This window comes from Nicotiana sylvestris, chromosome 8 (assembly GCF_000393655.2).
Source record: "Nicotiana sylvestris chromosome 8, ASM39365v2, whole genome shotgun sequence".
In the NCBI taxonomy this organism is placed as follows: Eukaryota; Viridiplantae; Streptophyta; class Magnoliopsida; order Solanales; family Solanaceae; genus Nicotiana; species Nicotiana sylvestris.
The window spans coordinates 56690151-56707680 of NC_091064.1; the positions used below are offsets into that span (position 1 = coordinate 56690151).

General features: G+C 41.3%; 2 protein-coding genes across 2 annotated transcripts; one reads left to right on the top strand and one right to left on the bottom strand.

The window, feature by feature from the left end:
* Positions 1–1573: 1573 nt before the first annotated feature.
* Positions 1574–2574, bottom strand: LOC138875064 (uncharacterized). Its single transcript, XM_070153874.1, has 3 exons — positions 2502–2574; positions 1919–2364; positions 1574–1876 (listed from the first exon to the last, which is right to left on the bottom strand). The coding sequence occupies exons 1-3, from the start codon at positions 2572–2574 to the stop codon at positions 1574–1576; spliced, it is 822 nt and encodes a 273-aa protein (XP_070009975.1).
* Positions 2575–5847: 3273 nt separating this feature from the next.
* Positions 5848–6729, top strand: LOC138875065 (uncharacterized). Its single transcript, XM_070153875.1, has 2 exons — positions 5848–5910; positions 6010–6729. Exons 1-2 carry the CDS (start codon positions 5848–5850, stop codon positions 6727–6729), a joined length of 783 nt encoding a protein of 260 aa, XP_070009976.1.
* The last annotated feature ends 10801 nt before the right edge of the window (positions 6730–17530 follow it).

Here is a 17530-nt window from a genome sequence, read left to right on the forward strand (position 1 = left end):
AAATTGTAAGTTTTGTAAGGGAAGGTTGGTTCATGCCTTCGTCTGCTGGCCTTGCTCCTCCTTTCTGGATTCCCTGTTTGAGTTTCCTTAGGTAGCACCTGGCTATTATGGAAATAGAGTTTTCAAAAATATGCAATTATTGATAAAAAAGAGTTATTTTAGAAACATGGTGAAATATCAAATAATTTTAGATGAACTAGTGACTATAACACATTTCAGAGACATCGCAGCTTTCTCGTAGATGATCAAATAATTTTAGAATTTTGAAGGTCCTCCTCAAAATTCTGCCCCAGTTCGGTAGATGATCCTTCAGCTGTTTGCGAGCAATGAACTTGTTGAACCTTTTTTGGAATTTTGAGAACCCTTCTCAAAATTTTGCCCCAATTTCTTCACCAATATCTGATTTCCTACCATGCCATGGCGTTGGCTGGACTCACTCCGGAATTTTGAGGGTCCTCCTCAAAATTCTTCCCTAGTTTCTGATCCTGGGGGAAAATGGAAATTTATTATGATACGACCGAACCCACAGGACTGCCTACGTATCCCCTCTTAAACAGAAATCGGGTCAAGCGTAGTTCAATTACATTAGATGAAGAAATGTAAATAGTTTAAGCATAGTATCTCTTGACTGTGTCAGAATCGATCAGTTTTGGCCAGGTTTCTCCGTCCATTTTTGCAAGTGTAAGAGCCCCTCCTGTTAGGACCCTATGAACCATATAAGGACCTTGCCAGTTGGGAGAGAATTTCCCTTTGGCTTCATCTTGATGTGGGAGGATCTTCTTCATCACCAACTATCCTGGTGCAAACTGTCTTGGCTTGACCCTTTTGTCGAAATCTCTGGACATTCTATTCTGATAAAAGTTGACCGTGACATACTGCGTTCATCCTTTTCCCATCTATAAGGGCAAATTGCTCATAGCGTCTCCTTAGCCATTCTGCATCGTTGTGTTCGACTTCGTGTATGATCCTTAAAGAAGGGATCTCTACCTCGGTTGGGATGACAGCTTCGGTACCATAAACCAGCATGTAGGGAGTTGCCCCGGTTGATGAACGAACTGTAGTGCGGTATCCCAACAAAGCAAAGGGTAACTTCTCGTGCCATTGTTTGTGGTTTTCTACCATCTTTCTTAATCTTCTTGATGTTTTTGTTTGCAGCTTCTACGGCTTCGTTCATCTGAGGTCTGTATGCTGTGGAGTTTCTGTGCTTGATTTTGAAAGTTTCACACATGGCTTTCATTAGATCACTGTTGAGATTGGTAGTGTTATCAGTTACAATGGACTCGGGAACTCCGAATCGACAAAAAATATGATCCTTGACAAAGTCTGTGATGACTTTCTTGGTTACAACTTTGTAGGATGCAGCCTCTACCCATTTTGTGAAGTAGTCAATGGCTACTAGAATAAATCTATGCCCGTTTAAAGCAGTGGGCTCGATAGGACCGATGACATCCATTCCCCAGGTGGCGAATGGCTAAGGTGAGCTTGTGGCGTTGAGCTCATTTGGCAGCACTTTTATCATATCGGCATGCACTTGACATTGGTAGCATTTGCGAACATATTGGACACAATCTGTCTACATAGTCATCCAAAAGTAATTGACCCTAAGTATTTTCTTGGCCAGGACAAAACCATTAATATGTGGGTCATAGGTCCCCGCATGTATATCCTCAAGTAGCTTAGAAGCCTCTTTTGCGTCGACACATCTTAGCAATCCCAAATCAGGAGTTCTTCTATACAAGTTTCCTCCGCTGTGGAAGAAGTGATTGGACAATCTCCGGAGTGTGCGTTTTTGAGTGTGGTTCGCATGCTCTGGGTATACTCCTTTTGCCAAATACTCCTTGATGTCATGAAACCAAGGTTTTCTATCCGTTTCTTCCTCAACATGAGCACAATAAGTCAGTTGATTATGGATTCTCACTGGGATGGGATCAATGAAATTCTTATCTGGATATTGTATCATGGATGACAAAGTGGCCAAAGTATTAGCAAGCTCATTCTGAATTTTGGGGACCTGCCGAAATTCTATCTTCATGAACCTTTTTCTCAATTCCTGTACATGGTGCAGATATGGCAATATCTTAGAATTCTTGGTGGCCCACTCTCCTTGTATCTGGTGCACAAGCAAATCTGAATCACCGATTGCCAGCAGCTCTTGAATATTCATGTTGATTGCCATGTTGAGTCCTAGTATGCAGGCTTCATACTCTGCCATGTTGTTGGTGCAGGGAAATCTGAGTTTAGCAGATACCGGATAATGTTGACCTATTTCTGATACAAAAATCACTCTAATGCCCCCTCCTTCGAAATTTGCAGCTCCATCAAAGAACATCCTCCAACCATCGTATACTTCAGTAATGTCCTCTCCTATGAATGACACTTCTTCATCAGGGAAATACGTTTTAAGGGTTCGTATTTTCCTCCCACAGGATTTTCAACAAGATAGTCTGCCAATGCTTGTCCTTTGACCGGCTTTTGAGTTACATAGATGATGTCGAACTCACTTAACAGTATCTGCCACTTGGCTAATTTCCCAGTCGGCATAGGTTTCTGAAATATATACTTCAGGGGGTCCATCCTAGATATAAGGTACGTGGTATAGGCACATAAGTAATGCCTCAATTTCTGGGTCGTCCAGGTTAAAGCACAGCAGGTGCATTCTAGTAGAGTATATCGTGCATTATAATATGTGAATTTCTTACTTAGGTAGTATTTGGCTTGCTCCTTTCTCCCTGTATCATCATATTGTCCCAAAACACATCTGAAGGCTCCATCTAATACAGATAGATAGAGTAGCAAAGGTCGACCAGGCTCTGGCGAGACCAAGACCGGTGGTGTGGATAAGTACTCCTTGATTTTGTCAAAAGCTTCTGACAATCCTCGGTCCAGCTTGTTTAGGCATCTTTCCTTAGCATCTTGAAGATGGGTTCGCATATAACTGTGGACTATGCTATGAAGCGACTGATATAGTTGAGACGTCCTAGGAAACTCATCACGTCCTTTTTGTTTCTAAGTGGCGGTAACTCCTGAATAGCCTTAACCTTAGGCGGGTCTCGCTCGATCCCTTTACGACTGACAATGAATCCCAGTAACTTTCCTGCAAGAACCCCGAATGCACACTTTGCGGGGTTCAGTTTTAAGTTGTACCTTCTTATCCTGTCAAAGAACTTTCTCAAGTCCGCTATGTGATCCGCGACCCTCTTGGATTTGATAATGGCGGCGTCCACATACACCTCTATTTCTTTGTGTATCATATCATGGAAGATGGTTGTCATGGCTCTCATGTAAGTAGACCCAGTATTCTTTAGACCAAATGGCATCATTTTGTAACAGTATACCCCCTATGGTGTAATAAAGGTTGTTTTCTCTACGTCTTCTTCATCCATCCAGATCTGGTGATAACCTGCAAAGCAATCTACAAAGGATTGGAGTTCATGCATGGCACAATCGTCGATCAGGATGTGTATATTTGGTAGTAGAAAGTCATACTTGGGAGTCGTCAAGTTACGCGTTCGCGAAGTGGCCTTGCATTCCCGAAAGAGGAATTTGGCCAGCAGGACTTTTGTACATCGCGTTCGCAAAGAAGAACGCGCCTGGGCAGATATAAGATTTTAAAAATAGAGGGTTTAGCCATTTTTATCAACGCTTAAGCTTGGGAGCTCGGATTTGAGCGATATTTTGAGGAATTTTTAGAGATATCGATTGGGAAACGATTCTAAACTCCTTTTTGCTTGTAACCCACTAATCTAAGCATGAATGCCTCCTCTAATTTCGGATTTTGAATGAAAATTGGGTAAAACTTCATAGGCCGAATTATTGAGTTTTGGTTGGGCAATTAGCATCGGATTTTGGATAATTTTAGTATGGTTGAACTCGTGAGAGTACGAGATTTCTGAAAATATAAATTTTACTCGATTCCGAGATGTGGGCCCGAGGGGCATTTTGGTCATTTTACATAATTTCGCGTATTAGCTTAGAATTTTATTGTAGAATCAGCTTCTTGAAGTATTATTTACATTATGAAATGGAATTGATTAGATTTGGGCCATTTGGAGTCGGATACTCGTGGCAAAAGCGTGGTTTCTAGTTGATTTTGAGTCGGTTCGAGGTAAGTGGCTTTTCTAACTTTGTGTGGGGGACCTTCCCCTTAGGATTTGCATATTTGGTGATTTAATTGCCCTGTGCGTGAGATGACGAGCGCATACTAGTCCAAATTGTTGAAAATCCGATTTTCTTAAAGTATTTATTACCATGTTCCCTTTCCTGTTTTATTATACTTGCAAATTTAGCATGTTGTTAGTTAGAAAAGCATGTTTAGTTGACTTAAATTCCCTACTTACTTAAACTGCCTTGAGTGCACTACGTGAAGCATGTTAGGCTAGAATTACTTGTTTTTCCTTGATATGAAATTTTATTTCTGAAATATCTTCTTGATGTTGCTGCGTATTTACATTGGGACTACGGATGTGGGATTCCGGTAGCTCCCCCCCCCTCCCCCCTCCCCTTGTTTATTTACTTTGGGACTACGGGTTAGATTCCAGGTAGATCCCCATGCATAGTTATATGGAACTACGGGAATGCACCCGGTAGATTCCCCCAGTACTGGGTATTTATATTTGGGACTACGGACCGGGGTTCCGGTAGATCCCCGCGCATTGATGATTGGACTACGGGACGGTATCTTGGGAGATCCACTGGACAGTTGATGAAAGGGACTACAGGACGGTATCCTGGGAGATCCTCGTTGCTGCTATTAGTATTGAGCTGTTCTTATTCCGTGTTACTCTGTTCTTTGTATATTTGTTGTTGCCTTGTATAACCTGTTTTATTTCACTATTGTACTCATTTATATTGTCTATTTCATAGTGTTAAAACTCTATATTATGTTTAACCTCAGTAGGGCCCTGCCTTCCTCGTCAGTACCCGACCGAGATTAGACTTGGCACTTACTGAGTACCACGGTGGTGTACATATGCCCTTTCTGCGCATGTTTTTCATGTGCAGATCCAGGTACCTCTACCCAGGTATATCACCCTTGAGGTGGGGAGATCTATCAGAGACTTTGAGGTACATCTGCCACGTCCGCAGACCGAGGAGTCTCTATTTTATTCCATCTTTTAGTATTTAGCCTTCTTTCTTACTGTTGTTGTAGACATTTTGGAGTTAGAGCATTATACTACGTTTCTTTCAGCTTGTGTTCCCATGAGTTTTGGGGTATTGGGATAGTATTGTAGGATTCTGTGATATTGAGTTGTATATGCCGAGCGGCATTTTTAAATACAGTTTTCTTCCAGTTGTTCAGTTTTGATTATTTATTTTGCAAGTTAGTTTATTTTCCGCATTGTTAGGCTTACCTAATCGTAAAGACTAGGTGTCGCCACGGCATGTTCACGGAGGGTGAACTGGGGTCGTGACAAGTTGGTATCAGAGCTCCAGGTTCATAGGAGTCACGGAACACAGGCCAGTTTATTATAGTCTCGTTGATCGGTACGAAGACGTCTGTACTTATATACGAGAGGCTATGTAACTGTTAGGAAAAATCTTCACTTCAATTGATTTCCTTGTCGTGCGATATTTTGACATCACAATTCTAAACTTCTGTCTTATATTTCCTCACAGATGGTGAGGACACGTGCTACTCGAGATGATCAGGCACCCGCGCCCCCTACTGCAGCCGTCAGAGGCCAGAGCCGGGGTAGAGGTCGAGGGCGCACACATTGTGCAGCGAGAGCACCTGTGCGAGTTGTCGCCGAGGTACCGCCAGTAGATCCAGCTGGAGTCCAGGCACCTGACACGCCTACTGCCACTACTACTCTAGCCCTTCTGGAGACTCTGGCTCAGTTCATGAGTATGTACACCACCTTGGCTCAGGCAGGGTTGCTTCCCCTTGCTGCAGCCACATCCCAGGCCGGGGTAGGAGCACAGACTCCCACCGCCCGCACCCCGGAGCAGCGAGTGCATGTTGAGTAGGTCCTAGAGATCATTCCAACACCGCCTGCAGTGCTAGTTCAGCCTGTGGATGGGGCAGTTGCTTCAGAGGACGAGCAGCGGAGACTTGAGAGGTTCAAGAAGTATGATCCTCTAGTATTCAGTAGATTAGCATCAGATGATGCCTTGGGATTTCTGGAGGAGTGCCACCGTATTCTTCGCTTTATAGGTATATCAGGATCTAGCGGGGTTTCCTTCACTGCTTTCCAGTTTCGGGGATCCACCTATGACTGGTGGCGCACCTATGAGTTAGACAGTCCAGATGCGGCTGCTTCACTGACTTGGAGCCAATTCTTAGATATGTTCCTAAGAGAGTTTGTTCCTCAGAGCCTCAGGGACGCATGGCGCGCAAAGTTCGAGCATTTGTGCCAGGGTGCTATGACTGTTTCGGAGTATGCTATCTGTTACACCAGATTGTCTAGGCATGCACCAGCCTTGGTTGCTACTGTCTGCGAGAGGGTTCGCCGGTTCATTGAGGGCCTTATCTCACCTAGCAGATCTAGCATGGCTCAAGAGTTGGAGATGGACATTTCTTACCAGCAGGTGGTGACCATTTCTAGGAGTATTGAGGGTATGCATGCTAGGGAGAGAGAGGAGAGGGAGGCCAAGAGGTCTCGAGAGTCGGGCCATTATTCTGGTGCTCGTACCCTAGCTGCATGTCGTCATGGTAGGGGTTATATGAGTTGCCCTATTCATTCAGATCTTCCAACAGTCAGCAGTGCTCCAGCTCCTCCTAGATCTTAGGAGCCTTATTATGCACCTCCGGTTTCTAGCGCACCTCCTGCGCGGGGTGCTTTTAGAGTTTAGTCCAGCAGACCTAGTCCTAGTCAGTCACAGCCACCACGTCCTCCCAGAGCTTGTTTTGAGTGTGGTGACACACGCCATATGGTTAGGGATTGCCCCAGACTTGGGAGGGGTGCACCTTCACAGACTTCTCAGCCACAGCGTGCCCAACAGAGTTCTCAGTCTATGGTTACAGCTCTAGTTGCTGCCCCACCTGCTCAGCCAGCTAGAGGTGGAGGTCGGGGAGGTAGAGGTTGCCCTCGAGAGGGAGGCCAGGCCAGATACTATGCCCTTCCTGCTCGTACCGAGGCTATTGCCTCCGATTCTGTCATCACAGGTATTTTTATGGTTTGTCACAGAGATGTATCAGTTCTATTCGATCCAGGCTCTACTTATTCTTATGTGTCTTCTTATTTTGCTCCGCATTTGGGTGTACCCCTAGATTCTTTGAGTTCTCTTATTTATGTTTCTACTTCTGTGGGAGATTCTCTTGTTGTGGACCGTGTTTATCGGTCGTGTTTGGTTACTATTCGTGGTTTTGAGATCAGAGCCGATTTATTGCTACTCAGCATGGTTGATTTTGATATTATTTTGGGTATAGACTGGTTGTCGCCCCATTTTTCTATTCTTGATTGTCACGCCAAGACCATGGCGCTAGCTATGCCAGGTATACCGCGTGTTGAGTGGAGTGGTACTTTAGATCACACTCCCAATAGAGTTATCTCTTTCCTTAAAGCTCAGCGTATGGTTGAGAAAGGGTATGACACGTATTTAGCTTATGTGAGAGATATCAGTATTGATACCCCTTCTATTGATTCAGTCCTAGTAGTACGGGATTATCCCGATGTGTTTCCAACTGATCTTCCAAGCATGCCGCCTGATAGAGATATTGATTTTGGCATTGATTTGTTGTCGGGCACTCAGCCCATTTCTATTCCTCCGTATGGTATGGCTCCTCCGGAGTTGAAGGAGTTGAAGGATCAGTTACAGGAATTGCTTGATAAAGGCTTTATTCGACCTAGTGTTTCACCTTGGGGTGCTCTTTTCTTGTTTGTGAAGAAAAAGGATGGGTATATGCGTATGTGCATTGATTATCGCCAGTTGAACAAGGTTACAGTGAAGAACCGTTATCCTTTACCTCGTATTGATGATCTATTTGACCAGCTTCAGGGTGCACGGGTATTTTCTAAGATTGATTTGCGTTCAGGTTACCATCAGTTGAAGATTCGGGAGCCAGATTTCTCGAAGACTGCTTTCAGGACTTGGTATGGTCATTACGAGTTCCTTGTTATGTCATTTGGGCTGACCAATGCCCCATCAGCTTTTATGCATTTGATGCACAGTGTGTTCCGGCCCTATCTTGACTCTTTCGTCATTGTTTTCATTGATGATATTCTGGTGTATTCCCGGAGTCGGGAAGATCACAAGCAGCACCTGAGGACCGTGCTTCAGACTCTGAGAGAGAAAAAGTTATATGCAAAGTTCTCAAAATGTGAGTTTTGGTTGGAATCAGTGGCATTCTTAGGCCACGTGGTATCGAGTGAGGGCATTCGGGTGGATCCGAAGAAGGTAGAGGCCGTGCATAGTTGGCCCAGATCATCCTCAACTACAGATATTCGCAGTTTCCTTGGTTTGGCGGGCTACTACCGTCGTTTTGTGGAGGGGTTTTCATCGATTACATCCCCTATGACTAGATTGACTCAGAAGGGTGCTCCATTTTAGTGGACAGATGAGTGTGAGGCGAGATTTCAGAAGCTCAAGACAATTTTGACTACAGCCACACTTTTGATATTACCTACTGGTTTGGGGTCTTATACAATCTATTATGATGCCTCAAGGGTTGGCCTCGGAGTGGTATTGATGCAGGACAGTGGGGTAATTGCCTACGCGTCTAGACAATTGAAGATTCATGAGAAGAACTACCATGTTCATGACCTTGAGTTAGTTGCCATTGTTCACGCCCTGAAGATTTGGCGCCATTATTTATACGGGGTTCCCTGTGAGATTTACACTGACCATCGGAGCTTGCAGCATTTGTTCAAGCAAAAGGATCTAAATTTGCACCAGAGGAGGTGGTTAGAGCTACTGAAGGATTATGACATCACTATTTTGTATCACCCGGGCAAGGACAATGTGGTGGCTGACGCCTTGAGTCGCCGGGCGGAGAGTTTGGGGATTTTGGCATATTTACCAGCATCATAGAGGCCTATGGCGATGGATGTTCAGGCCTTAGCCATTCAGTTTGTGAGATTGGATCTTTCGGAGCCTAGTCGGGTTCTAGCTTGCGTAGTTTCTCGGTCTTCCTTATTTGATCGTATCAGGGAGCGACAGTATAATGACCCTCATTTGCTTGTCCTCAAGGACAAGGTTCAGCACGGTGATGCTAGAGATTTGACTATTGGAGATGATTGGGTATTGAGGATGCAGGGTCAGATTTGTATGCCCAATGTTGATGGGCTTCGAGAGTTGATTTTAGAGGAGGCCCATAGTTTGCGGTATTCCATCCATCCGGGTGCCGCGAAAATGTATCAGGATTTGAGGCAGCACTATTGGTGGAGGCGGATGAAGAAAGACATAGTTGGGTTTGTAGCTAGGTGCCTCAATTGTCAACAGGTGAAGTATGAGCACCAGAGACCGGATGGGTTGCTTCAGCAGATAGAGATTCCGGAGTGGAAGTGGGAGTGGATCACCATGGACTTTGTAGTTGGACTCCCACGGACCTTGAAGAAGTTTGATGCTATTTGGGTGATTGTGGATCGGCTGACCAAGTCCGCTAATTTCATTCCTATGTGTACTACCTATTCTTCGGAGCGGTTGGCGGAGATTTATATCCAGGAGATTGTTCGTCTGCATGGTATTCTAGTTTCCATTATTTTAGATAGAGGTACTCAGTTTACATCACGGTTTTGGAGGATCGTTCAGCGTGAGTTGGGCACTCGAGTAGAGTTGAGTACGGTATTTCACCCTCAGACGGACGGACAGACTGAGCGTACTATTCAAATTCTTGAGGATATGCTCCGTGCGTGTGTGATTGAGTTTGAAGGGTCTTGGGATCAGTTCTTGCCATCGGCGGAGTTTGCTTACAATAACAGCTATCAGTCCAGCATTCAGATGGCACCGTATGAGGCTTTATATGGTAGGCGGTGTAGATCTCCGGTGGGTTGGTTTGAGTCGGGTGAAGCCAGGCTATTGGGTACAGATTTGGTTCAGGATGCTTTGGAGAAGGTTAAGGTGATTCAAGATAGACTCCGTACAACCTAGTCCAGACAGAAGAGCTACGCGGACCGGAAGGTTCATGATGTTCCTATATGGTTGGAGAGCGGGTTCTGCTTCGGGTTTCGCCTATGAAGGGCGTTATGAGGTTTGGGAAGAATGGGAAGTTGAGTCCGAGATTTATTGTCCCTTTTGGGATATTGAGGCGTGTTGGGGAGGTTGCTTATAATCTTGCCTTACCTCTTAGCTTGGCAGGAGTTCATCCGATATTTCATGTTTCGATGCTCCAGAGTTATCACGGTGATCTGTCACACGTGTTAGATTTCAGTTCAGTCCAGTTGGACAAGAATCTATCCTATGTTGAGGAGCCAGTGGCTATATTGGACAGGTAGGTCAGAAAGTTGAGGTCAAAGGACATTGCTTCAGTAAAGGTTCAGTGGCAGGGTCAGCCGGTCGAGGAGGCGGCCTGGGAGACCGAGCAGGATATGCGCAGCCGTTACCCTCATCTTTTCACTACTTCAGGTATGTCTCTATGCTCCTTCGAGGATGAACGAATGTTTAAGTGTAGGAGGATGTGACGACCCGGCCTGTCATCTTAAGAATTAATGCCCCGATCCCCTATTAACTGCTTTCCCCAAGTTTATTTCTACTAATTTGATTTGCCGAGATGTTCAGTTTTGAGTTTTGCAGAGTTTTGGGACACTTAGTCCCTAAATGAGAGCTTAAGTGTTGGAAAGTTGTCCGTAGTCGGAACAGTATGAAAACGGCCTCAGAATGGAAATATGATGGTTCTGTTAGCTCCGTTAGGTGATTTCAGGGTTAGGAGCGTGTCCGGAACATGTTTTGGAGGTCCGTAGCTAATTTAGGCTTGAAATGCTGAAGATTTGAATTTTGGAAGTTTTCGGTTCGGTAGTGAGATTTTGATCCGAGGGTTGGAATGGAATTTCGAGAGTTGCAGTAGCTTCGTCATGTCATTTGGGATGTGTGTGCAAAATTTTAGGTCATTCGGATGAGGTTTGATAGACTTTTTGATCGAAAGTGTGTTTTATAGAGTTTTTGAAATTTTAGGCTTGAATTCGATGAAAAATAGGTGTTTGGGTGTTGTTTGTAGCATTCCGAAGGTTGGAACAAGTTTGAATGATGTTTTAGGTTATGTTGGTGCTTTCGATTGAGGTCCTAGGGGCCTCGGGTGTGTTTCGAATGCTCAACGGGTCATTTTTAGAACTTAGAGAATTGCAGAAAATATTGCAGCAACCCAGTTTTGGTTTCCTTCTTCGCGTTCACGAGTGGGGTCTCGCGTTCGCGTAGGGGAACTGGGGCTGTGGGAGGATTGTGCTTCACGTTCGCGAAGTCTATCCCGTGTTCGCGAAGGATTGGGAAGTAGAGCAGCTGTTATGTGTTTCGTGTTTGCGAAGGTAAGGACTCATTAGTCATCGCGATCACGTTATGGTCCACGTGTTCGCGTAAGGTTTGCCCGTGTAAGTTACGCGTTCGCGAAGTGGCCTTGCATTCCCGAAAGAGGAATTTGGCCAGCAGGACTTTTGTACATCGCGTTCGCGAAGAAGAACGCGCCTGGGCAGATATAAGATTTTAAAAATAGAGGGTTTAGCCATTTTTATCAACACTTAAGCTTGGGAGCTCGGATTTGAGCGATATTTTGAGGAATTTTTAGAGATATCGATTGGGCAACGATTCTAAACTCCTTTTTGCTTGTAACCCACTAATCTAAGCATGAATTCCTCCTCTAATTTCGGATTTTGAATGAAAATTGGGTAAAACTTCATAGGCCGAATTATTGAGTTTTGGTTGGGCAATTGGCATCGGATTTGGATAATTTTAGTATGGTTGAACTCGTGAGAGTACGAGATTTCTGAAAATATAAATTTTACTCGATTCCGAGATGTGGGCCCGAGGGGAATTTTGGTCATTTTACATAATTTCGCGTATTAGCTTAGAATTTTATTGTAGAATCAGCTTCTTGAAGTATTATTTACATTATGAAATGGAATTGAATAGATTTTGGCCATTTTGGAGTCGGATACTCGTGACAAAAGCATGGTTTCTAGTAGATTTTAAGCCGGTTCGAGGTAAGTGGCTTGTCTAACCTTGTGTGGGGGACCTTCCCCTTAGGATTTGCATATTTGGTGATTTAATTGCCTTGTGCAAGAGGTGATGAGCGCGTACTTGTGCAAATTATTGGAAATCCGATTTTCTTAAAGTATTTATTACCATGTTCCCTTTCCTGTTTTATTATACTTGCAAATTTAGCATGTTGTTAGTTAGAAAAGCATGTTTAGTTGACTTAAATTACCTACTTACTTAAACTGCCTTGAGTGCACTACGTGAAGCATGTTAGGCTAGAATTCTTGTTTTTCCTTGATATGAAATTTCATTTCTGAAATATCTTCTTGATGTTGCTGCGTATTTACATTGGGACTACGGATGTGGGATTCCGGTAGCTCCCCCCTCCCCTTGTTTATTTACTTTGGGACTACGGGTTAGATTCCAGGTAGATCCCCCTACACAGTTATATGGAACTACGGGAATACACCCGGTAGATTCCACCAGTACTGGGTATTTATATTTGGGACTACGGACCGGGGTTCCGGTAGATCCCCGCGCATTGATGATTGGACTACGGGACGGTATTCTAGGAGATCCACTGGACAGTTGATGAAAGGGACTACAAGACGGTATCCTGGGAGATCCTCGTTGCTGCTATTGGTATTGAGTTGTTCTTATTCCGTGTTACTTTGTTCTTTGTATATTTGTTGTTGCCTTGTATAACCTGTCTTACTGTTAAAACTTTATATTATGTTTAACCTCAGTAGGGCCCTGACCTTCCTCGTCACTACCCGACCGAGGTTAGGCTTGGCACTTACTGAGTACCGCGGTGGTGTACTCATGCCTTTTCTGCGCATGTTTTTCATGTGCAGATCTAGGTACCTCTACCTAGGCGTATCACCCTTGAGGCGGGGAGATCTATCAGAAACTTCGATGTATATCTGCCGCGTCCGCAGACTGAGGAGTCTCTATCTTATTCCATCTTTTAGTATTTAGCCTTCTTTCTTACTGTTGTTGTAGACATTCTGGAGTTAGATCATTGTACTACGTTTCTTTCAGCTTGTGTTCCCGTGAGTTTTCGAGTTTTGAGATAGTATTGTAAGATTCTGTGATGTTGAGTTGTATATGCAGAGCGGCATTTTTATATACAGTTTTCTTCCAGTTGTTCTGTTTTGATTATTTATTTCGCAAGTTAGTTTATTTTCTGCATTGTTAGGCTTATCTAGTCGTAGAGACTAGGTGCCATCACGGCATATTCACGGAGGGTGAATTGGGGTTGTGACATTTATGAATACTCTTGAGAAGTCATTTTCCTTAATTTGCGTACCAAACACCGGAAAATGAATAAGATTACTACTTGTTTTTCAAGAAAACATTTTCTTGGAAAATATTTTCCATGGAAAATATTTTTCGTTATACCAAACACACCCCAAGTGTCCTTAACTTTTGACCTTGTTAGTCTAACTTCAGGACCAAGTGTCCTTAACTTTTGACCTTGTTAGTCTAAATTCAGGACCAAGTGTCCTTAACTCTTGAACTTGGAACTCATACTTCAGGACCAAGTGTCCTTGACTTTTGACCTTGTTAGTCTAACTTCAGGACCATGTGTCCTTAACTTTTGAATTTTGTAATTGTAAGTTAAGGATGAAGTGTCCTTAACTTTTGAACTTGGAACTCTAAGTTAAGGACCAAGTGTCCTTAACATTTTCAAAATAATTTGCAAAACCAAGACATTATGTCCTTAATATTTAGAACAACAGCAAAAACGTTAAGGACAGAATGTCCTTAACTTTTTCAATACAATTTGCAAAATCAGGACACTATGTGTCATGGTAAGGATACCAAATCTTTAACATTATGTCCTCAATATTTATAGAATAATCAAAGGACGCGATTTCCTTAACGTTATCAACCCAGAAAAGCAAAAAAATTAAATTCCTAGTAACGAAATAAAAATCAATAGAAACACACAAAATCATAACTTACTGTAATTTTATGTCGATTTTTCGACGAGAAAGTTGAATTCTATAGTTTGAAATCGGAAGAGAAGCTTCTGCAATTTTGGATGATCACAGTGGTTGTTGCTGCTTTGGAAGGTAGTTACGTGTTGCTGCTGCCAAAGTTTTAAAAAGCGGGGGCGTGAGGTGAGACGTTTTACCTTTAACGAGGTGAGGCATAAGCCCTGAGACATGGGGCGTAAGTCCCACGAATCTTTAAAACTTATAATTTCAAGAATTTTAATATAGTATAAAATAAAAAATAATTATAAAATTTACATTAAAATCACAAAATTATAACAAATAATATATTTAAATCTTAATAAAGTATAATTCAACTATGAATAATACGAAAAGTATGATGTATATCATAATATGCAAATTAGTTGCAACGTTATTACAACTCAAACATCAAAAGTAATGTATTCGATATAAAATCTTATATGTATCTCTTAAGGAGTAATGAATCTTGTAAGAATTTCGATATTATAATTTCATATTTTTCTTAAACTACTCCTTTTATTTAATATGCTTTCTATTTGAAAGAGAATTTATATAAAAATATATTTCACAATTTCAATATGATTCTCTAGCATCATTTATTTTTAAGTTTCAACAAGTTAATAAAGTGACACATAATTCACCATACAATACCATGATAACTAATTATTGTAAATAGTTACTAGCTAATACTGAGCTATTAAATTAATAAGTATTGTATCTCATAAATATGAAAAAATAATATTTAGAAAAATAATTATAAAAAAATTATGGACTATTATATAGTAAATACATAACAAAAGTTAATAAATAAATACTTTTTAAATGAAAGATTTATTTAAAATTAACTATCATAGCAATCTTAGTGGATAACATGCAATAATTTTTATTTTAATTATGACACAAAATATCTCAACTTAATGATTTATGATTAAGAAAAAAGTAAGTTTGAATAGTCAAAGAAAATTTGAGGATTACAAGGTTAGTTACATACATTTGCATAAAGTTCTATTAGGCGAGCCAAGTATGTTGGGCGTTGGGCGTGTCCGGGGCGTAAGCCCCGATGACCGAGGCGTAAGTCTCACGGAACTAAGCCTCACACATAAGTACAGGAGCATTATACGAGTGGTCTGCCCCGGGGCGAGCCCCGGGCGAGTCCCAATTCTACCTTTTAAAACATAGGCTGCTGCTGATCGTTAATAAGGAGCATATATATAAGCTTATAACATAAGGGTATTTTCGTCCAAGCAGATAAAAGTTTATTAAAGCAATGGCTAAAGGCTAAAGATATTTAAAATAATGGCTTAAAAAAAAAGATATGTGCTATTAATGGCTATCTGTGCACATCGCCATGCTCGTGGTGCAGTTTAACTCGAGTTGCTTGAAAGGAAAACAAACCAAGTCTATTTTTGAATATTTATACCAAACCAATAAAACATTACCAATTTCAGTTTTCTTATTTTGTTGATTTGACTTTATTTTTGTAGTTATTTTCGGTTTTTATAGATATAATTGTGAACTAACAATACAAAAAACAAGAAAAAGATATCATAATATAGAATTACTCATTCTTTTCGTCGTCGTTCCACAAATACTCATATGGTGAAACATACAATATATTAGATACACTCAGTTGGCATTAATCCCCCTTTTGGGTCATCTGATGGGTCTCTATAAAGTAGTAGGAAAAGTTTGTTGAAAAATGTAGAGGAATGAAAGTACTACACTCTTTATTTACATCAGAAATAAAAAAAATGTACTAATGTTAGACATAATGATCTGCCATGGACATAGTTTTTTTTTTTTTGGTCAAAAGGGATATTATATTAGTACTAGTTAAAGGGTGGGGTTACATTTGGGACATTATTGGGGTACCTTATGGAACCCATTGTTGAAATGTTTTACATAATTGTACTTAAGTTATAACCCATAAAAGATCTAGTAAGTTCAGTTCCTAGGATGTCTGTCCAAAATATATCATTGGCAAACATCGAAGGAACTGATAGGGACAAAGACTTGTTCAAAAAACTTTCATTGCTGCTTCCTTTGCCAGCGCATCAGCTACTCTGTTCTGCTCCCGGTAGATGTGTCTCACCACCACGCTGCCCATCCTTTGGATAATTGATCTGCATTCACAAATTAGAGGGTCAAAAATCAGATTTCCATTTAATAGCATATTTATTGTTTATGCTGAATCAGTGTCTACTTCCATCGGAACTAGGTTGTTTCGTTCTGCTAGTTGTAGACCCCTGATAAGGGCCTGAATTTCTGCCCTTATGTTTGTTGTTTGAGGTATGTTGTCCACGTAGCCCAATATCCAGTCTCCAGTGTGGTTTTTGAATATCCCCCTGATCCTCCTATTCCTGGGATTTCTTTTTGCTGCTCCATCAATGTTCAGTTTAAAGGAGCCTCTAGGTGGGGGTACCCATTTTAGCATAATCTGATGTGTTACCATTGTTGAGTTGTTATTTTTGTAAGCACATGGTACTCTGTTGCTTCTGATATAGTGTTGTTTGCATTAATGTATTCTTTTTTGTTATTGAAAACATTGTTGTTTCTTGTCAACCAAATGTGCCAAAGGCAAAAGGGGATAAGGTTGTCCCAATAGAGGCAATTGTTGTACTTTACAGCTTTGAGACTGTTACGTCCCGTAATATTACGTCGATATTATGTCCCACTGTATTATATTACGACGATGTTATACTCTGCGGTAATATATTAAGATGATATTACCCAGCAGTATTACATTACGGTGATGTTACGCTTTGCAGTATTAAGTTACGACGATGTTACACCCAGTAGTATTGTACGTTGAATTTGTCGTAAGGAAATTGACATCAGTCAAGGAAAAGATTATTTGGAGATTATAAGGATCATAAGTGATGAGTAAATTCGTGAAGGTAAGAGGGTAAGTAAAATCGAAGAAAACGAATTTTGTCAAAGTTTGGCATTTTGGTATAAAATACGGGCCGAGCGATAATACCCGATATTTATGGACTAGTACCATATAAGGTACCATATGACCACGGTAGTATAATATATAAAGTATATATGAAATATTTAAAAAAAATATAAAAAATAGAATTTAAGTAATTTGTGGTAATTTTTAAATTATGCGGGTAATTAGTTAATTACCGGGTAACAGAACATTACCCAGTTAACTAATACGCGGACAAAATTTAATCAATTACACAAAAAAAACGTGGCAATCCCCTTGTTGGAATAAGGTGATTCATCACTCACCTTTACATGTGTCACAAGCTAAATTACAAAGGCATGGTCTTATCAAATAAAGATTGGTGAGCATTTAGAATTGATAAGCTCAATTCATTCAAAATGAAATAACAAAATATACATTCTGCCTTAAACCAAGCAAAAATGTAACGGGAGCAAGTAAGGATCATTTGGAAATTCCTTTCTTAAAGATTCTTTAACAAGTAAAGTTAAGGATTCTTTCTTAAAGATTGGAAATTTAGTGACTAAATTTC

Coding starts and splice junctions, on each gene's coding strand:
- LOC138875064 (XM_070153874.1), bottom strand. CDS start 2,574: ATGGACCCCCTGAAGTATATATTTCAGAAACCTATGCCGACTGGGAAA. Junction 2,365..2,501: donor CAAGTGGCAGATACTGTTAA/GTGAGTTCGACA, acceptor TGTCATTCATAG/GAGAGGACATTACTGAAGTA. Junction 1,877..1,918: donor ATTTCATTGATCCCATCCCA/GTGAGAATCCAT, acceptor GCTCATGTTGAG/GAAGAAACGGATAGAAAACC.
- LOC138875065 (XM_070153875.1), top strand. CDS start 5,848: ATGTACACCACCTTGGCTCAGGCAGGGTTGCTTCCCCTTGCTGCAGCC. Junction 5,911..6,009: donor CAGCCACATCCCAGGCCGGG/GTAGGAGCACAG, acceptor GTGCTAGTTCAG/CCTGTGGATGGGGCAGTTGC.